Source organism: Pestalotiopsis fici, assembly GCF_000516985.1.
Source record: "Pestalotiopsis fici W106-1 unplaced genomic scaffold PFICI_Scf_2, whole genome shotgun sequence".
In the NCBI taxonomy this organism is placed as follows: Eukaryota; Fungi; Ascomycota; class Sordariomycetes; order Amphisphaeriales; family Sporocadaceae; genus Pestalotiopsis; species Pestalotiopsis fici.
The window spans coordinates 4,563,085-4,582,868 of NW_006917092.1; the positions used below are offsets into that span (position 1 = coordinate 4,563,085).

Consider the following 19,784-nt stretch of genomic DNA (forward strand, 5'->3'; position numbering starts at 1 on the left):
GTTGTCCTTCAACATTGTCGTTATACATATCATCATGACTATGAATACATTTTTATTTTGCAAGTCCACGCTGGCCACTTTAGTCGCACCGGCCATCTTTCCAGCCCGTCCTCCACCTCTCCTGCCACTTGCTGCAGTCAAACGTCTGCTTGCCGAGCTTGACATTGACGGCATTGTGGGCCTCGCACAACCACTGGCCAAAGGCGTCGCGGCTGCCGACGGGCATCTTCTCGCGGGCCATGTAGCCCTGAAAGTCGTCGGCGCAGACCCAGCACGGGTACAGCCGGGAAAAGGTCGACATGAAGGTCTGGAGGTCGGCCTGCTCGCGCGCCGAGGGAGTCGTGGGGTACGTGGCCGCGATCGAGTGCAGCAGCGTCCAGGTAGAGCGGCCGAGCTGTTCCACGTCGGGAGGGCAGTCGCGGGGGATCGTGAGTGTTGCGGCGGCACCGGTTGCCGCTACTGCTGCTCCTGCGGTGGCTGCTTTTGTCGTCGTCGTGGTGTTGTTATTGCTTGGCTTTAGCGAGGATTTGGCAAAGGCTTTGAAGGCCGAGCCAGAGGAGCATGTCCGACAACTAGGAGAGAGAAAGCGAGACAGTTAGCATCACCTAATAACATTCATGAAAGACTCGCAAGGACGAGTAGAGTTGGACATGACTTACGGCTTGCCATCCTTGCCCAAAACGACGCCCGGAGGAAGTGCGGCGGAGCTGGAGCCGGTGACAGCTGTGGTTGCGCCGGAGGGCTCGCCCGAGTCGGCTGTCATGGTTCCAGTATCTTGAATGAGTGTCTACACGGCCGACAAAAGTATACAACGAATGGCAATTGCAGAAAACACGTCTTCGGAACAAGTTGTTGCGCAAACAAGCAGTGGCTGTATCTAAAGTGCTCTATGGATTTGTCATCGAAAGAGATCGAACATAATGTCCATCTCTCTCCAGGCCGGATCGTTCCGCTTTGGCGGCGGTCTTTTTTTTTTAGCGGGTCGCCAGGGGCCCGGAGCTTTTATCGATAGAAGCTCATACAGGGACTCGATGCTGCAGGTACGGAGGGGTTAAGCAACTTAAGCTACTGGCAGTGACGAATGGCATTGGTCGCGTTGGATCGTTGCTTGCATCCAGGAAGACCATCTTTGTTTGATGAACTCTTTTTTTTAAGTCCTTAAACTGTTCAAAAGTCGTAAACCATGTCAATAACGACAGAAAAGCAACCAATTCTCCTACTCAAGACGAAATCCGTCCCCAACGATACCTATCAAGAGCTCTTTTCTACGCCGCGTGACGGCCTCGAGTTCGCCCCGATATTCGTCCCTGTGCTACAGCACCAATTTCAAGAAGATGGCATGAGTAGATTTAGAAATCTCCTGCGCAATGGGAGGATAAGCAACAAGAAGGATGCGCAGTATGGAGGTTTGATATTCACATCGCAAAGAGCAGTCGAAGGGTTTGCCAAGTTGGTCGAGGAAGGCCAAGGTATGACTTTCGAGATGTACATTATTATTGCTGCCACAGTCAACTAATGGGTTATATACTGCCCGCAAAAGACGACGAGAAATGGCCTTACTTGCACGATATACCAATATACACAGTAGGTCCCGCGACGACGCGCGCCCTCCGCGCAATATCCCAAACGCCACCGCTACAGGTGTTTGGCGAGCACACGGGCAACGGCGACGCCCTCGCGCCGTACATACAACAGCACTACGGGGAGTGGTATGCTGAACGGCCAACCAAGCCGGCCCTCCTCTTCCTTGTCGGAGAGAAGCGCCGCGATATTATCCCGACGGCCCTAATGGACCCGTCCCTGCCGCCCGAGACGAGGATCCAAGTCGACGAGACGGTGGTGTACGGCACCGGGGTCATGGAGTCGTTCCCAGCCGACTTTGCGCAGGTGCTCGAGAGGACGGCGAGTGCGCGGCGGAGATGGGTCGTGGTGTTTAGCCCGACTGGCTGCGACGGCATGCTCGAGGGGCTGGGGATGCTCGACGCGGAGACGGGCAAGGTGAGAGGAGGGGGAGCGGGAGAAGCGCCTAGTGGTAATGGGAACACATTCATTGCCACGATAGGTCCCACGACACGGGCTTTTTTAAAAAAGACGTTTGCATACGAACCCGATGTCTCTGCCGAAACACCGAGTCCAGAGGGTGTTTGGAAAGCGATCCAGGATTTCTCCCAGCAATAGCGTTCTTGAATCTACAACATGATAGAGCGTTCAGAGGATATGTTCTCAGAAATCAAGATGCTTTGTGTATTTGATATTTATCATTCAGAGACTTGCAGCATCTGCCTTGGGTAGGTATTTACGTATACTGTTTGTATTTCATATCGCATACAATACTGACAAAGTTCTCTACACGTCAAGAATCCCCATGATTGCATTCAAGTGAGAACGTGGTTACTCACTTGATGAAGAGGCAACTGACACATCAAACATTTGGCCTTGCGAATAATCGCGGAGATCCCAGGCAACTCAGACATCGTAATCGCAAAGTTTCCCGCTGCTGCGTGCCGTTATGACGCGGTAGTTCAAGCCATGACTCTGGCAGACTTGCCTTGCAAGATGGAGCCGCTCAACTTGTACGGGATCATGGTAGTATTGTCAGTTCCGTGAGTTTTCCAACGCTTTGCTCAAATCTAGCGGAAATTCATTGTTGAGCAACGACTACAAAATCATCCGCAAAATCTACGGAAAGGATGGGGGCATATCGAGAGTTTGGTTAGGTCAATATGGTTTCTTGTATGAGCATTTTGCTGGCATAATGGCCGTTGAGACTTTCTGGCCCTTTCTTGACCATGTCTCGTCCAAGCGTGAGCAGCTCTTTCAACCCACTAAAGAAGTGAAGGCCACATTCAGAGTACGCCTGCGTATTCGGAAGGAAATTGGTCTCGACGCGAACTCCTATCGTTTGAATTATACACATGGTTGACAACATATCGCAAGTTCTTCCTATCCGGAGGCACTGACACCCTGGGCATAGTACATCTAAGCAATAAGGTTCCATGTATGAAATTAATTTCTTATCGAAATGGAGAACGGTTTTCAATCAGAAGTGGCTTGGTAAGAGTGAGGCTGGCAGAAGAAAACGACTTGACTGGATATATTCCGTCAGATGTTGTCCAAAGCTCTGCTTCTGGCCTCTGAGAAAAAGCAATATCTACTATAAACATGATCATCACAAACTGGAGAGTGCATATGTCATGATCATCGTGGAGCTAAATGTTCGAAGCGATTTCCTGAAAGGGGTTATGCCATATCACAAACAGATGAAAAAAAGCAAGGCGTCATTCATTGACCCAATGATGATCGCAATGGGGAATTCAAAATCGACAAGATTCTTTTTCGTGTTCGGATGCTGTGACCGAATATATGCAAGAAGAAGGAACATTGTGCTACGATGTTTTCTTTTTTCCATCTGCAGCGTGAGATGCGAACACGTGCGCTTGGATTACCCCCCCGGGCAGCAAGGCAGGCTACAGGTTGTAGTACATAGTATGCGCAAGACGTAGCATTGGGCAAAGACACGCTGCAGCTGACCCTCCAGGTCGGCGACCTTGTTTAATTACCAAGGGTCGCCTTGATCTCTGGGATACTCAGATCTTGGAACAAGGCCAGAGAAAGAAAAAAGAAGGAAAAAAAAAAAAAAAAAAAAGCAACATGACATGCAGCCCGTCAGCGTGAGAGTGGAGGCCAGGCGATTATATTGTATAACCACGATATGGGCAACGATGCAGCCTTGCAGAGTACTGAGCATCATCATAGTGAACCTTGTGGGATATTTGGTCAAAGTCGTTGGTAACATCTCATTCGTCTCCTTAAGGGTGAGCCCACATGCCAACCGAGGGGGGAAAAGGAGAGCAAGTATGTGAATCATCATAATCATCAAACATATATTGCCTGCATCAGCCCTGACCTAGTATGGACGTTGCATTACCGGTAGATGTATGCCGAGTGGAGTGATAAACGACAATGTGCCAGATTGCCAGATGCATGATGTATACTGTATATCTGTGCGTGAATGAGGGGGGGGGCAAGATCGAAAGGCCTGTGGATGAACATACATGTAAGCGACAAGGATGATACTCCCCAGGATCGTTACATCAGGTCAACGGCAACAAAATCCTTGTGCCTGGTGAACCTCCCGATCCCCTTCCCAAGAATTACTGAATCTGTCAACAGACATCTGGGTTCCGATCGGCCGGGATTTCTGCAATCACCGATATGGGTGCAATCACCCGCGCAAGGTTTCTTTGTAAAACCATTTCGCAATCACCTGCGTATCTATGTATGCACGTACCATGCATGCTTTTTGTCGTCAAGACATTTTAAACTTCTCTTGAGCTGTTGTACAACGTATATTGGTTTTTATAGTAGGCGTAGGAGATGGGACCAAATAAATTATTGTCATCTACATACAGACATTGTAGTTATGATCTGCTGATTCTTGTCGTTTCGAAACTGTGCAACCGCACTTGATGTTGGTGTCAATCAAGTACTTGCAAGTCATCTCAGATCATATTGTGCAGTTTATATGCTGCGGCAGTGTTACCATACCGACTGCCAGGCTCTGATAACGGAGAGAGGGTGGTAGTAACATTATACCCAATGCCGGTCAACGATCGATGCTCGAGACTTTAATGGGGGGGCCTCAAGGAATCCCATTTTATCACAGAAGCCCTACTGTATTGATTGGCTATCACGCCCATGATCGACTCGCCACAACAACGTGAGAGGAAGTAAGTTACTGAGCCACGTATCCGGGGTGCTTGGTTTTCTGTAGAGACTAGAGATACATTGCATAGTAGCTGGCTGCGCATTGTACGCGCCTCCAAAATGCCCCATATTTTAGGTTCAATCCATCGCTTCCCTGGTGTATCGAGCTGTCGACTCAAAGTGAGACCTCAGGAGCCTCAGGACTCGTGGGCAAGCCCATGCTACCGGTACTGGCGTTCTTGATTGTAGCAAAAGGAACAACCTAACCTTAGGGCAAACATTAATCCCACAGTCGTGGAGAGCAAAGCACAGCAGAAGCTTGGCGCCTATCAGCACTTCCAGTCTGATGTTTTAAACTAGGTAGCGACGGTCCCGTCAACGGCCAGCCACTGATCGCCGACGTCTCGACTCGGACGGTTTGAGCTTCAGCAGAAACGGATATGTCCCAGGGGTCCAAGTGCCCTGCCTCGGATGCTCCAGTGCTGGTGTCTCTGCTTACTGGCCTCGATTGGGGCAGCCATCCTGGACGCATGAATTGTATAGTGCATACAGTACCTGTACTCTGTAGATGACCTTCAAAGATAGACAGACAGACCACCAGAGATGTTGAGAGCCCACCGATTGAACTCTTGTGTCTGTAGACCTGATACCTACCGTACCATTGACCAAACCCACCCCAAAGAGTTCCTGCGCAACTACCTTGTCGACGCCAGCGTTTGATTGCCTTGATGACCTTTCAGCCAACCTGGTCCTGCACAGGTCTGTCATGTCCCTGGTAGATTACCCAGCAGGATGTAACTCGTAAATGGAAATCGATTTAGAGCAAGGGGTCCCGTTATGGAGATCTCAAGAGGCACTGGATGCGAATTCGAGAAAACACAGGTAGCAAGTTGATTTGACCATCCACTATCCCCCGGAGGCACCCCCCAGGCAATTATCAGCCCATGACCCGACGCTTTTCCCTCTCTCCATGATATCCGGGCCATGCAAGCGAGAACCAGCGAGACTGACGATGGTCTCTCTGGTCTCTCTGTCCCCCCATATCCCTGGCAAAGGACATTGAGACAAGGGGCCTCTGGCGGCAACCCCTGCGACACTAAGAAGAGGAGGCCCTGCACACAGTAGTGTAGGCAGGGCCGGGCTCGGTAGGTATAGTCATAGCGCTGTAACTTGATCTTCTCGCACCCCTCCATGGACCTCTCCACAAGCCTTCTAGGGTACACGATGCGCCGTGTAGTAGTGCAAGTACATTAGTGTAGGTAGTGCCTGTGGGTATATTCCAGGTACGGAAGATCCCGCGGACGTAGCGGACGGCTTTTGTGGCTGCTTGGCCCCTCTCCCCCCATCGACGAAGACATGCAAGAAGGAATCAATCCCATCGTCGATCGTGGGTCAAGGACAACCCTTTTCTCTTGATTTTGTTTTGTTTGTATGCTGAGGTCTAGTAAAGGAAGAGAGGGAAAAAAAGAAAAAGAAGAAGAGCAGATCTTGGTGGTAGATCCATACGTGATAAAAGGGCGTTACAAGAAACCTCCTGGCTTCTGCCATGCAAGTGCTTCTTCTTTTCCAATATCATTAGAGTTGCCCTCGCATCATTGTCGGAAGCAAAGGCAGCCAGTCTAATCGAAATCGTCTGTTCTTCTGCTTTACACTTCATCACCCTCCCATCTCTGGCTTCTGCTTCAGCTTCCGAGGCCTGACCAGGTCTATCCCAGATCGGAGAATCCCTGACACACCAACTGGAATCGCCCTTCCCATCCGTTTTGACCCAAGAGCGAACACATCTCAAACAACTTTGCTGTCGGCAGTCATACCCCCCAGCCTCTGCCGAAGACACCTGCTTGTACATATCTCCATCGACCAATAGCAGCCTGGGCCTGCCCATACTTTATCCTCCGTTTTCAAAGTTCCCGAGGCTCATCCTCCAAAGGATTGCATAAACTCGACATCGCCGCTTGTTTTTTTGTCAGCGTGCCTCACCTTGATTTGTGAGGGCGGTTGTCCGGCAAGGATTCTTGCTGAATCGGGAGATAGTCTACTTCTTTTCCTGGTCGACATTGACACATACCAAAACGTCGATATCAGCCCCTTGGGGTCGTCTGAACTTGCCCGTCTGGCTGGGCTGTGTTGTGCTGGTGCTGGGATTTTCGTGGCGATTGGCAACAACTCGGAAATTCGTGTGACCTCACTCTGGAGTTGTCAAGCTTGATACTTCTTCTCAACAATCGTGTGGAATGAGATTCCATATTTGCCGCTTTAATCAACTGCCTTTGGGGCATATAATCACCCTGGAGTTCTCGCCTGCCAGGAAAAGTTACTACACAAAGGTCCCTGACTCGTGCGTAGTTGTGCCGTACAGACAACTATACAACTATACGACACGATCACTAGGTATCACGTCCTTGAAGACTCGAAATCGCTGCGCTGCCTTGGAGACTACGGATTCGGTCCGTGCTGGGTTACCAGAGAACAATTCCCTCTAAATTTGCTGTCATTACAATATAGACAAAATGGTGTATTGTGGAAAGCCCTCAAGGGGCTGCCAGATGTGCCGGACTCGTCGCATCAAGGTACGTACGAACCTATAAGGGCCTTGATTGCCTGGAGGATTAATTTGCTGACTCAAGATTAGTGTGATGAAACAAAGCCTACGTGCAACCAGTGTGCCAAATCCCGAAGACAATGTCCTGGATACAAAGATGAGTTTGATCTCGTCTTCCGCAATGAGACCCAAGCCACTGAGCGGAGGGCGCGCAAGGCAAACAAGAAAGCCCTCCAGAAGCTGGGCAAGGGAGACGGCGGAGAAGAACGAAGCGGCTCCACATCACCTGTAGAAGGGCTCTCAAACGTGATCAGGTCGCCGCTCCAACAAGCTGTTACTCCAGCGCTGGCTATACCGGCCGAAACTCGCGCCGACTGTCATTTTGTGGCCAACTTTGTTCTCATGCCGCAGCAAGGCAGCACCCGAGGCTTTTTCGACTTTCTCCTGCCCATGCTAAAAGCAGAAGGCGTCAACAGTCACCTGCAACGGGCCTTCAACGCGTGCTCAATGGCCTTGTTGAACAACTGTGCTGGGGCCAGAAATCAGTATGCGGACAAGGCATTGAACGAGTATACACATGCACTCACTGGCACCAACATAGCTCTGCGAGATCCTGAAGCCCAAAAGACGGACTCGACGCTGGCTGCTGTTCTTCTCTTGGGACTCTTTGAAAACCTGACGGCCAAGCAGTTGGGAATGTCGGCGTGGGGATCACACATTGAAGGCGCAATCCAGTTGGTGAAGCAGAGGGGTCGGAAACAGTTGAGGACGCGGACTGGGCTTCTCCTCTTCATCGCTGTTCGAACACAGATGGTAAGGCTGTTGTATACACCCGCTTCTTCAATGGTAACTAAAATCCAGACAGATCATTCACACTCTAACGTCAGGAAAAGCGCCAATCATGGGTGTCGAGTGGTGGATCAACGATGCGGTCAAGGACGAATGGGCTGCCAAATGTCAACGGGTAATGATCAAGACGGGAGAACTGCGAGCCGAAGTCACACGACTGATGAACTGCATGCCGCGTACACCAGAGAATATCGAACTGATGCTGAACATGATTCGCAGAGCACAAATGGTGGATCAAGAGGCGGTAAACTGGATGAACAATCTGCCAGAGTTCTGGCAGTACAAGACTGTACACTGGGAGACGAGCGTACCGAATGGAGACTATGCAAACGCCGAGATCTATCCCGGACGCGTGGACCTGTATGCCGACTTTTGGATCGCCAGCGTCTGGAATCTGTGCAGAACGTCGCGGCTCATCAACGCCTCGCTGATCGTGCGGTGCGCCGCCTGGGTGTGCTCTCCCGTCGACTACCGCACCACTCCGGAATACGCAACGGCGGCGAGGACTTGCGTCGAGACCATTAGCGACATTATCGCCTCGGTCCCGTACCACTTGGGTTGGCACCTCAAGAAGAAGGAGTTCCTGTCGAGGAAGAATCTCGGACATTTTGCCTGCGGAGAGGAAGACGCGCTCAAGGGTCTGGCTGGGTACTTTCTGACTTGGCCACTGGCATGCATACATTGTCAAGACTATGCCACGGATACGCAGCGAACGTGGGTGCATGGCCGACTTCGGTATATTGGAGACGATCTTGGTGTTAAATATGCCCATATCCTCAGCAAGGTAAGGAGTTGTCTTGGAAAATCCCCTCTCATTATAAGTCATGGTCTATCTGTGCTCACTCTTTCTCTTTTACTTTTAGATGCAAGTCCGGATCCCGTCCATGATGATACACCGAGATGGGCTGATGGCTTCACCTTACGGTTCCGCTCAGAACTTTGAAAAGATTCTGAATGCGCGCAATGCTCCCCCCTCGGCCGGGTACTCCATGAACCCTCTACAGCAGCGCGAGTCCATGCAAAAGGCTGCTTTTGAACAGAGCCGGTCGGAGCTCTTGCACAAGGCGTCGGGTAATGCTGGACCATCTACTCAATGGGTTGCGAAGAATTGGCTCACAGTAAGTCTTGTCCCTCTTGCTTTTCACCATTTCCAAATTCTTTATCTTTTCCCAAGACAGACAGATTTCTAACTGGTTTTATTACAGCTTCCTGAGCAGAACCAATACCCAGGTAGTCAATATGTTGCCGGCCCAACACAGAGTGAGCTGATATCAAGTGCTGGACCACTTGTTGCCTCGGAGCGGCCCTAAGGATCAATCAACTCTTTTGTCTTTGTTTCTTTTCATCAAGGGATTTCCCCTGGTCTTTTGGGCGGCGTTTATTGATACCATCACACAGCATCTTCTGGAAAACCGAAAAGGGCGAGAAATGCAAGCAAAACAAGTCATTTTTGTATACATTAGCAAGATCATGTACTTGTCTTCGGTTGACATCATGGTAAATTTGGAAAGTATTCTGTATCTTGGGCCCATGTCTGTACACGTCATTTGGTTTTCGATATACCTTGTATATCTTGACCTGACCTACTTATTTGTACATTCTTCATTTGACTATGCTATGTCTGCTTCGCACTCTGTTTTGGAATGCGCCTAGAAATACATGAGAAATTGTCATGTTGTGTCGCTCTGAAAAGTTCTCAAATGTTTCTCTTAATATACTTGTGACTCTTTAGGTGTTTTTTGAACGTCACATAGTCGAGGAGTTTGACCAACTATATATCTCACGATGGAACTGACACACAGCAGATTTGATATGAAAGAATTCGTGTAAATTGTTTATGCTTTGGAAATAAGCATTAATTGCAACTGTCTGCCTGGAGTGACTGTTATTGTCGATGGCGGTTGGTAAAGAAAAAAGACGAGAGAAAAGTCGTAAAAGCCCACCCACTGGAACCGGCCTGGGGTAATCCTTCTTAAAGACCATGTTGAAAAACGCGATAATCTGTCGCATATTTGCCCGTCGTGATTTCGCCCAAAAAAATTTGATGCGAATCTGGAATCGGCTTTCCATTACAGTTATTCTAGCGGCTGAATATGACAGCCCTGACTGTGCCTCTTTGCACTCCCCATAATCGAGTTTGCCCTTTCTTCTTTCGTCTTGATGGCGGGATGCATGTATGTATATCATTTCCTCTTGGTTACGGCGGAGGGTATCTGGGTCCCTAGATTCCAGGCCTTGACGACCCAGCTCTGAGTCTTGTCGACATACTTTTCCTGCTCGACGTGCTTGACGCCGACGCGCATACCGTCCTTGGTGAAGACGACGTTCTTCTTGGCCATGCGATCGCGCGCCGACTTTTCGACCTGGTTGACGGCGAGCCAGATCTGGTAGCCCACAAAGGCGGCGCCGCCGAGGAAGATGAGCAGGAAGACGAGGGGGAGTACTTGGCTGTTTTGATGCGTTTGGCGCATTCTAGGTTAGCATTGCGGCGCGCATTATATGGGGAAACACAAAGGCACCAATAGAAGGAAAGCGGGAGGTTGAATGGAAAGCAGTTTCTCTCGGTGATATGCAACGACAGCATGGACCCTGATGTGGTTGGTGTTTACAATCTGGGACTTTGCCGTTCATGTGAAAGGAACAGTGGGTATGTGGATACAACTGAGGATCAATCACTTGAAGTACAGTAGTAAAGGCGCAAGAGTCTTGTCTCGTCTGCGCATAATGCAGCCCGTCTAGAACAGCGCAGAATACATGGCTCACCTTAGAGTTGAAGGCTTGGGCGCCTCTTTTCTTCCCCAGGCCATGATGGGCAACGAAGAACAGTCGACGGTTGCAGCGACAGGTTGGGTTGGTAGGTAGACCCTTGGTGTTGAAGGTCCAGTGTATGTCACTGGGATCCCTTGAGTGGGTGCTTGGCGGGTGCTCTGCTCTTAGTGAAAAGCCACCAGGGCGGTTGAGAAAGAAGTGATTGACAGGCACCGACTGACTGGATGTGCTAGTTGTCGCCGACGTTGGACAAAGTTGCAAGACAAAACAAAAACGTCTTTGACGCCTCGGCTGGTTCTATTGAGAGATATGTAGTGTCAAGCGAGTAAGAATAAACCCAAGAGGGATCCGGGTTTTTGCAGGTAGGAAATGAGACATGCGCTTTTGATTACCTACATTTAGTTGCCCTCACCCATAGCTTCTTTGGCGTCCTCCCAGGGAAAGTAAGAGCTGCATTTAGCAACACTGTTCTGGAAGAGCTGGTGCGGACCGTTCCCCAATCTAGCGCCATCACAAGGACCAAGCATCCACTGTAAAGGCCTGGCTTCTACTGCTTGTAATGGCCAAGAATGCGTGCACGGCTGTACGGCTCTGAGTGCGTGCGCGTACTTTGAGCATTGTACACAAGCATTTGCAACAAGATCCAGGGGTTGGCTGGGCTGGCTGGGTTACCTCTCATCATCAGTGTCGGTGTCGGGTGCTGAACGTGCCCAGTCTAATTGCGGGGCATCATTATGGACAATGAACGCTGAATCAAATCCCGTTATTGATGAGCCGAGGGGCTGCCGATAAGATAAGATGCGGCTCCCTCAGCTTCCCAGATTCCGTTTCTTTTGAGGCCAGCTAACAACCACAGCTGAGAGAGTTCAAATGCACGGCAGCTGTCGCCAGCGCCAAATCCAGCTGCCTGTCCTGCTTGTTTCCCCGACACACACCAACACCACCCAGGGAATTTGGCAACTCGACCAGACAGTAAAGCTTAGTCATTTGAGAAAAGAACAAAACAGGAAAAAAAAAATAAGATTGAAAGTGACATTTTGTATTTATCAAAAGCCTGTGCTGTCGTACTTCCCAATAACCCATCATAGCAGAGAGCGCTGAGGCTTGGCGACACGTAGGCTACTACTACCTACAGTCTCCTATCCGACAGCACCTACATACCCAACTACGTAGTGTAAAACTGGCGCCTGTCTTACGGAGGAGTAAAGGCCACACTTCCCAACTCTCCATAGAGCTAGTACCCATCCATCCCACTTTCTAGCTCTCACCGACGACAGCCCAAGACAGCCTTCCTCACACCTACCTCACCATTCACCACCACGACGACTGACTTGGCGACGCACTCGTGTCCGAGAAATTCGCCCCGACTCACTGCTCGGAGACGCCGCTGGTTGATTGATCAGTCACTCCATCGATTGATTGCGTAGGACGCGCCCAAAGATGGCTGACCAAGGCTACGGCCAATTCCCGCCGCAGCAGTACGGTCAACAACCACCGTATCCTGATCCTGCCACCGCCGGCACGCCTCCCCCCGCCCAGGCCACACAAGCTCCCGGAGCAGAAGGAGCAGCAGGAAAGAAGAAGAAGCGAGGTTATGCGACCCAGGCTTTCGAGTTTGGTGCCGGTGGAAATGCCGCCATTGGAGGCCAGACAACGGGCGGTATGCCTCCGCCCCCTGGTGTAGGCGGCGCAGTACCAGCAGCTGCCGGCTACCCAGGTCAACCAGAGTTCCAGGCTGGATATGCCGGCTCTCCTGCTCCGGCCTACGGTGGTGCGCCGGCAGCACCCGGCTACGGCGCTCCTGCAGCCGCTGCTCCTGGTGTTGGTGGTTACCAAGCTCCAGATGCCTACTATCAAGGAGGAGCTGGGACTCCTGGAGCTCCCCAGGGCGTCGCTGGCATTACCGCTGGTATGGCGGGCATGAACGTGGGAGCACAGCCTGCCCAGCAAGCTGGACAACAGTCGCGACTCGCTCTGAACCAGCTATACCCTACTGATCTGTTGAACCAACCCTTCAACGTCTCCGAGCTCGACCTACCGCCGCCCCCTTGCATTCTCCCACCAAATGTGAGTCTCCATGACCAGAGCCCCTGCGAAGGCCACTGCCTGCTAACATGTTGCTTCTCAGTCCAGTGTTACGCAGTCTCCCACTGCAAACTGCCCGCCAAAGTACATGCGATCTACACTCAACGCAATTCCCACACAGAACTCCCTTCTGAAGAAGTCAAAGCTGCCTTTCGCTCTCGTCATTCAGCCCTATGCGGCCTTGCATGACATTGATGACGACGTTCCAGTTGTACAGGACCAGGTCATCGCTCGATGCCGCAGGTGCAGGACCTACATCAACCCCTATGTTGTCTTCTTGGACCAGGGCCACAGATGGCGTTGCAACATGTGCAACCTGACCAACGATGTTCCCCAGGCCTTTGATTGGGATGCAGCTGCACAAAAGAGTGTCAACCGCTGGGATCGACCAGAGTTGAACCACTCCGTTGTTGAATTTGTTGCCCCGCAGGAGTACATGGTCCGCCCGCCCCAGCCGCTGGTGTATCTCTTCCTTTTCGATGTTAGCTACGCTGCAGTCTCTACCGGTCTGCTCGCAACAAGCGCGCGTACAATCCTCGACAGCCTAAACAGAATACCAAACGCAGATCGAAGAACTCGTCTTGGTTTCATGGCCGTGGACTCGAGCTTGCACTACTTTTCTATCCCCAAGGACGGCGAGGAAAACACCGAGACCAGCATGCTCGTGGTCAGCGACCTGGATGAGCCGTTCTTGCCTGTCCCCCAAGATCTCCTGGTTCCCCTGACCGAGAGCAGAGAGAGCATCGAAACCTTTCTCAACAAGCTCCCCGAGATGTTTCAGAACAACCAGAACAACGGATCGTGCATGGGCTCGGCTCTGAGGGCTGGACACAAACTGATCTCGCCCCTTGGTGGTAAGATTACCGTGTTGAGTGCTTCCTTGCCCAATTTGGGCGTTGGAAAGCTGGAGATGAGAGAGGACAAGAAACTCCTCGGAACTTCAAAGGAAAGTAGTTTGCTTCAGACGGCAAACAGCTTCTACAAGTCCTTTGCCGTTGAGTGCTCCAAGAACCAGGTTTCGATCGACATGTTCCTTTTCTCCTCCCAGTACCAGGATGTGGCATCTCTCAGCAACTTGCCCCGCTACACTGGTGGTCAAACATGGTTCTACCCTGGCTGGAATGCAGGCCGTCCGGAAGACGCCATCAAGTTTGCTCGCGAGTTCAGCGACTATCTATCTTCCGAGATTGGTCTGGAGGCTGTGCTCAGAGTGCGTGCAACTACTGGATTACGCATGAGTACCTTTTACGGTAACTTCTTCAACCGAAGCTCTGATCTCTGTGCATTCCCTGCCTTCCCCCGCGACCAATGTTACGTGGTCGAGGTTGCTATCGACGAGACATTGCAGAAGAACTACGTTTGTTTGCAGGCGGGTGTGCTCTACACTACATGCAATGGTGAGAGGCGCATCCGTGTCATGACCCTCGCCATTCCTACCACCACGAACCTGGCAGATATCTATGCCTCGGCAGATCAGTGCGCCATCACGACCTATTTCAGCCACAAGGCGGTAGAGCGCGCGCTTAGCTCCGGACTCGACGCTGCGCGTGATGCTCTGCAGAGCAAGTTGATTGAGCTTCTGCAGACGTTCAAGAAAGAAATCGGCGGTGGAGGTGCTGGTTTGCAGTTCCCTGCAAACTTGCGCGGTCTTCCTGCGCTTTTCCTGGGCTTGATCAAGAACGTTGGTCTCAGAAGATCATCGCAGATCCCGTCTGATCTCCGATCTGCCGCGCTCTGCCAACTGTCTACGCTCCCCCTACCGCTCCTCATGCAGTATATTTACCCCAGACTTTACTCGTTACATGACATGCCCGACAACGCTGGAGTGCCGGACCCAGAGACTAGTCAGATCGTGCTCCCGCCTCCTTTGAACCTCTCATCAGAACGATTCGTTAGCTATGGCTTGTATCTGATAGATGACGGACAGACGCAATTCATCTGGGTTGGTAGAGACGCTGTGCCACAACTGCTTCAAGACGTCTTTGGCGTGGCAGACAGAACACAGCTCAGAGTGGGCAAGGGATCCATTGCCGAACTGGACAATGACTTCAACGAGCGGGTGCGTGCCGTCATTCAGAAGAGCCGGGATCACCTGTCTCGGGGTGTTGGCAGCATCATTGTTCCCCACCTCTACATTGTCCGGGAGGATGGAGAGCCTAGCCTGAAGCTATGGGCCCAGACATTGCTGGTGGAAGACAGGGCAGATCAAGGCATGAGCTTTGGCCAGTGGATGAGCAGCTTGAGAGAAAAGGTGAGCAGTTGATGATGTGTCCCAGGAGCTAGAGCGCAAAAGAGATTGGTATTGACAAAGATGCGTCATCAGGTGGTGCAGTAATGAAAGATATCTACATGGTCATTGCTTGGCAGGGCATAGTTTGTGTAGAAGTGGTGTAAGGAGTATAGAGAGAGAGAACGAGAGATGAAGAAGATTGGCAATTCCGCGCCAAACTGACAAACGAAGTGAAACGAAACAAATGAAAAATACTATTATCTGTATAGCCCTGGTGTTGGTGTACTGACTTTTTGCCGAACCCGAGAGGGTGGATAAGCCGTTCCCATGTTTGGATGTGATTGCAGGAAGGTTGGATGACCACACCTTTTTCTCGAGTCCAGTCCATGAATTGGGAGTCGATTCCAAATAATGGGCTTCATACGAAACCTCGTGGGCGTGAGGCGTGACCCAGAACCTTGAAGGCATAAAGGTTGAGCGCTACGCGCATAATGCATATCTGGAGTTGGAGCATGATTTAGGTGTGGGCTCTACTGCGTCAAACCTGTGGATCTCAAGATCCCAGTGGAATGGGTGTAGGTAAATGGAGATGAAGATGCACGCGAATATGAGGTACACCTGGCACCCAATATTACAAAAACCACCGACGCCTGTATGAGAGCCGTATCTAGAATCATCGTGTGCCTATATGTAGCTTTCGCGTGCATGCAGCATTGTGACATGGCTGTGACAAATGAGAAAGCTGGCTGTCAAAAGTGTACTCGCTATCACGCTGTTGGTGTACGAAGTACATACCATACCAACTCATCTTTGATAACAGCCGGGGCCGTCGCCATCATACTGCGCCAGACGTATACAGGCCAGAGGAGAGTATGGAGTACCTACCCCAGACACATCCATACAGAACCCAGAGTCATGGATGTACATCATATTTTCACACAAAGTTCAATGACTCTGGAGGCCGTTGATCCCGCTTCTCTCGTCACACACCCACCCACTCCGAGATCAAGAGACTCGACCATTCATGAAACAAGAAAGCGTGAAACACGCGCCGGCTGGCTCACATCTGGTAAGAGTTCCCGGGTATGAGGCGCTTATACAAGGTGGGTGGGTTCCTGGTGGGCGCTAAGGTGGCAGAATGGAAGGGCAGTATCTCCAGCCTTTGATTCAAATCACACATGGCATGTGAGAATTACCAACTACGGTATGGTTGTGTGTGTGTGTGTGTGTGTGTGTGTGTGTGTATGTGCGTATGTGTGACATTTGGTTGCGAGGCCCAGTCCGTCTTGACACACTCACATATGAATTTGGCAAAGAGAAATGATGACTGAGTCAAGCTTTGGAGACATATTATCTGATACACGGGTAACCATGGGGAGCTCCAAATGTTGTTTGAAGTAGTGATATCGGGACAGGGGGAGGAAACTTGGCAAGGGGAGGGAAACCTTCTTCTCTCTCTCTCTCTTTCCCCCCTTCCCTTGCTTCTTCTTCTTCTCTCGGGTGACTGACTTCCTTGCTTGGTTGCGTGCTCTTTTTGCTCCCTCCCTCGTTCTGCTCCTCCCGCCCGGCGCCCGAGAGCTTGACCTGAACCTGAGAGATCTACTGAACCATCTGAGCGACCCCTGCTAGCGGCAGCGTAATGGAGCGCGAGAGCGGGTGCGCTGTGATCGTTAGAGGGGCCTTTTACCTGCTGCCACGAAGAACCTGGGAGGAACTCACTGTGTGGTACCGGAAGTACATACCTAATCATTCACGCCAAAGACCAAAAAAAAAAAAAAAAAAGGAAGCCCGGTTTAAGATCAGTGTGCGTAAAAAGATGCAAGATTCCAGCTTTCTATATAAATGCAGCGGGATATTTCATGCTTTCAGGGAGTTTGCCAGTATATAAGCAAAAAGCAAAAACCCTTCACTCTTGTTTTTCTTCTTGACTTGAGGGTTACCACGTGGGAGGCGACATTTTGACAGATTGGACAGAGGAGCCACCTGTACGCGCGGGTCGATGTATGTACGAGCTACGTATGTCTGCGAAAATAAATAAATCCATGTACATGTGTCCAGATGGTGTTCGACGCGGCTCTTTTGCTGTACCACTTGTCTCCAGTACTGATCCATCGCCATACCCACCCGAACAGCCTTAATCTTGATACTCGAACAACCCTTGTCTCATCTTGATCTTACGGCTGGACAGCTCTGAGCTCAAGCTGAACTCCTAGTAGGTTACTGTGTAGACTCCTTCAGGGTTCAGGGCCTTTCATCAAGATACTTCCATGTCTTTTTTAGAGTTTCCGCCCGCTCGCGGCTGTCTCCGCTACCGTTGCTTACCTATTACAGTATCTCGCTTGTGTAAAGGTATACACATATGTGCTATATTTTATGGTCATGATCGTTGTTGATACTGATTGCTGGATTGACCACACAACCCATCCTGCTTCTCGATCAGTTTGTCACATCAAACGGCAACTGGCAGGGACAACCATAATATCGCAGACGATAAGTCACAAAGTGGCGGTATTGAAATATTCAGCCGAGCATGTCAATTCCAGCAGTCTTATAGCTCGCTTCAAAATATAGCGTCCTCTAGAGAGACTTTATAGTAACCTAGGTTGTCAGATAGTATGCAAACTACAGTGGGGATATCTATCTGTGAGAAGAAGAATGAAAGAATGCACGATTCGTCAAGCTGCAGAAACAATGCATATATTGAAATTGATACGTAGATAGTCAATCACCAAGCAATACGAAGTCACCCGGTAATTCACCAGGAAACATATCATGTCTAAGCGCCGTCAGATATCACCACCTGATGGATTAGTACCCATCTAGTTGGTTACCAAGGCAGGCCCTCTAGCTGTTTCGACCCCAAGCCGTTTTCTCTGTAGCCGCCGTTACTCTGCTAGGTGTATCTACGATTGGTTTGGTCTCTCTGTGCCGCTGGTGCGCTCCGTGTTTCTGACTCTAGTTGGCCGATCAATCCTCGACTGCTCTGTCTCACTGGAAAGCCGTGACGCTCTGATGTTGTTCTAATTTTTTCCTACGAACCGTCATCCTGAAAATTTCCGACCGCTGCAGTTCCGTATAATCTCGTGACTAGTATTTTTTTTTTTTTTTTTTTGTTCTTGGAGCGATCAGAGCCATTAAAGGATACATGTTGGGTCTGGATGGATGAGGGGCACATGTGCAGATGGACTTCCCCCTGAACCTTGCGCTGTCGAACCCCATAGGTGCAAGGTACAGTACGACCCGAGTCCCCCCTCCAACCAAAGCCCAGCTCGGTCCCTACCTTACCTATAATGTGGCCTAGGTAATGTAGTGGTGGACCGTGGACCCCTCCAACCAACTTCCGTCCCGCATCCAACATCCACAGTGGCCAGCCCCTACCAGCCAACCAAGCCCACCACCATCCAGCCCGCCAGCCATTCGTCCACATCCATTTTTTGATCCATCTCCTCCTGCTCGGACTGGCAGCAACCCAGTCAGAAGTCCACATTCTTGTGCTTCCAACGGAACTCCATAACGATCTGTCTCGCGACACTTCGTTGTTGATTCAACCTCTTTTCTCGACGACCCCCGTCTGATTGTTTTCTTGCCTGCTGCAATTGTCCGTCGATTCAAGTATCGCATCACCTTTTGGTACCCATTGAAACCCGCCAAAAAGAAATCTCTCGAGTTACCTAGGTATCTCGTGCCTTCATTCCACCGTCCCATCTGTCAAAAGTCCTCTGCGGGGCAATTCGCAATCAAGCCGACACAAACCCAGAGGTGAGTTGAGTACCTACCTAGCTTCCCTATTACCCCTCACGAAGATCATACAGGAACAGCGCAACAACTTGCATCTTCAGACGAGAAGAGACTCTCTTTTTGTCTTTTTCTCTATCTGACTGTGTGAGCCATTGCCTGTTCTTTTGCCCTCATCGCCCTCTATCTGGATTCCAGAACCCAATACACCGGACGAAGACGTCTGAAGAGTTCTGTCGAAACTCAATTCGTAAGCTACTCGATAGAGCTTTTGCCTTTGCCTGCGGGGTTCAACCGCCCAAATATCGCCAGTATTCTGCTTCGTCAAACCTGGGCCGAATCCACCCAGATGATCCGCGCCCAGGTTTCTCAACGGCTCTGAAGAAAGAAAGAAAAGGGCGATTCTGCAGGACCCCCAGCACACTCTCAGACAACCCAGCTAGAGAAGCCTCCGGCATACCAAGGTTTTCGTCATCCGAGCGGACTCGAGCCTGCAACACCCGCATCACCATTCGCACAGACGTCGCCGCCAGGCGGATCACTGGCCATACAAGCCGGCTGCTTGCTGTCAGACATCTGAGGCAAGCGCTGGCCTGTCAACTGATCGTCCCGACGCTCGTCTGCAATAAACCTGTCCCCTTTCCTCCCATATGCAGCTCACTGCACTTTGTCATTGCTCGGTTCCCTTTGTTCATCCGCCCGCTTAGGCATCACGGCTAATTCTTGGGGCTTGTTCTCAGATACAGACAGACCTGCAACAACCCGTCGACCGCTGAACTCGGTACACTCGGTCCTCTACAAAGGAATAACATCAAACTGCCCATCTACTGGCACCGATTTGGTCAAAGAGGAATCTCTTGGACACCG

At 50.7% G+C, this 19,784-nt stretch overlaps 5 protein-coding genes across 5 annotated transcripts; 3 read left to right on the forward strand and 2 right to left on the reverse strand.

Annotated features, from left to right (window-relative positions):
- Window positions 1-79: 79 nt before the first annotated feature.
- Window positions 80-763, reverse strand: PFICI_03547 (uncharacterized protein; the record flags this gene model as incomplete). The annotated part of the gene is made up of 2 exons (XM_007832128.1): window positions 80-572; window positions 660-763. The coding sequence occupies 2 exons, from the start codon at window positions 761-763 to the stop codon at window positions 80-82; spliced, it is 597 nt and encodes a 198-aa protein (XP_007830319.1).
- A 420-nt stretch (window positions 764-1,183) lies between these two features.
- Window positions 1,184-2,178, forward strand: PFICI_03548 (uncharacterized protein; the record flags this gene model as incomplete). The annotated part of the gene is made up of 2 exons (XM_007832129.1): window positions 1,184-1,469; window positions 1,541-2,178. The coding sequence occupies 2 exons, from the start codon at window positions 1,184-1,186 to the stop codon at window positions 2,176-2,178; spliced, it is 924 nt and encodes a 307-aa protein (XP_007830320.1).
- Window positions 2,179-7,217: 5,039 nt separating this feature from the next.
- PFICI_03549 (uncharacterized protein) lies at window positions 7,218-9,408 on the forward strand (the record flags this gene model as incomplete). The annotated part of the gene is made up of 5 exons (XM_007832130.1): window positions 7,218-7,277; window positions 7,340-8,062; window positions 8,115-8,882; window positions 8,962-9,216; window positions 9,304-9,408. 5 exons carry the CDS (start codon window positions 7,218-7,220, stop codon window positions 9,406-9,408), a joined length of 1,911 nt encoding a protein of 636 aa, XP_007830321.1.
- Window positions 9,409-10,281: 873 nt separating this feature from the next.
- Window positions 10,282-10,569, reverse strand: PFICI_03550 (uncharacterized protein; the record flags this gene model as incomplete). The annotated part of the gene is made up of 1 exon (XM_007832131.1): window positions 10,282-10,569. The coding sequence occupies one exon, from the start codon at window positions 10,567-10,569 to the stop codon at window positions 10,282-10,284; it is 288 nt and encodes a 95-aa protein (XP_007830322.1).
- Window positions 10,570-12,307: 1,738 nt separating this feature from the next.
- On the forward strand, window positions 12,308-15,215 carry PFICI_03551 (Protein transport protein sec-24; the record flags this gene model as incomplete). The annotated part of the gene is made up of 2 exons (XM_007832132.1): window positions 12,308-12,934; window positions 12,996-15,215. 2 exons carry the CDS (start codon window positions 12,308-12,310, stop codon window positions 15,213-15,215), a joined length of 2,847 nt encoding a protein of 948 aa, XP_007830323.1.
- Between the last annotated feature and the right edge of the window lie 4,569 nt (window positions 15,216-19,784).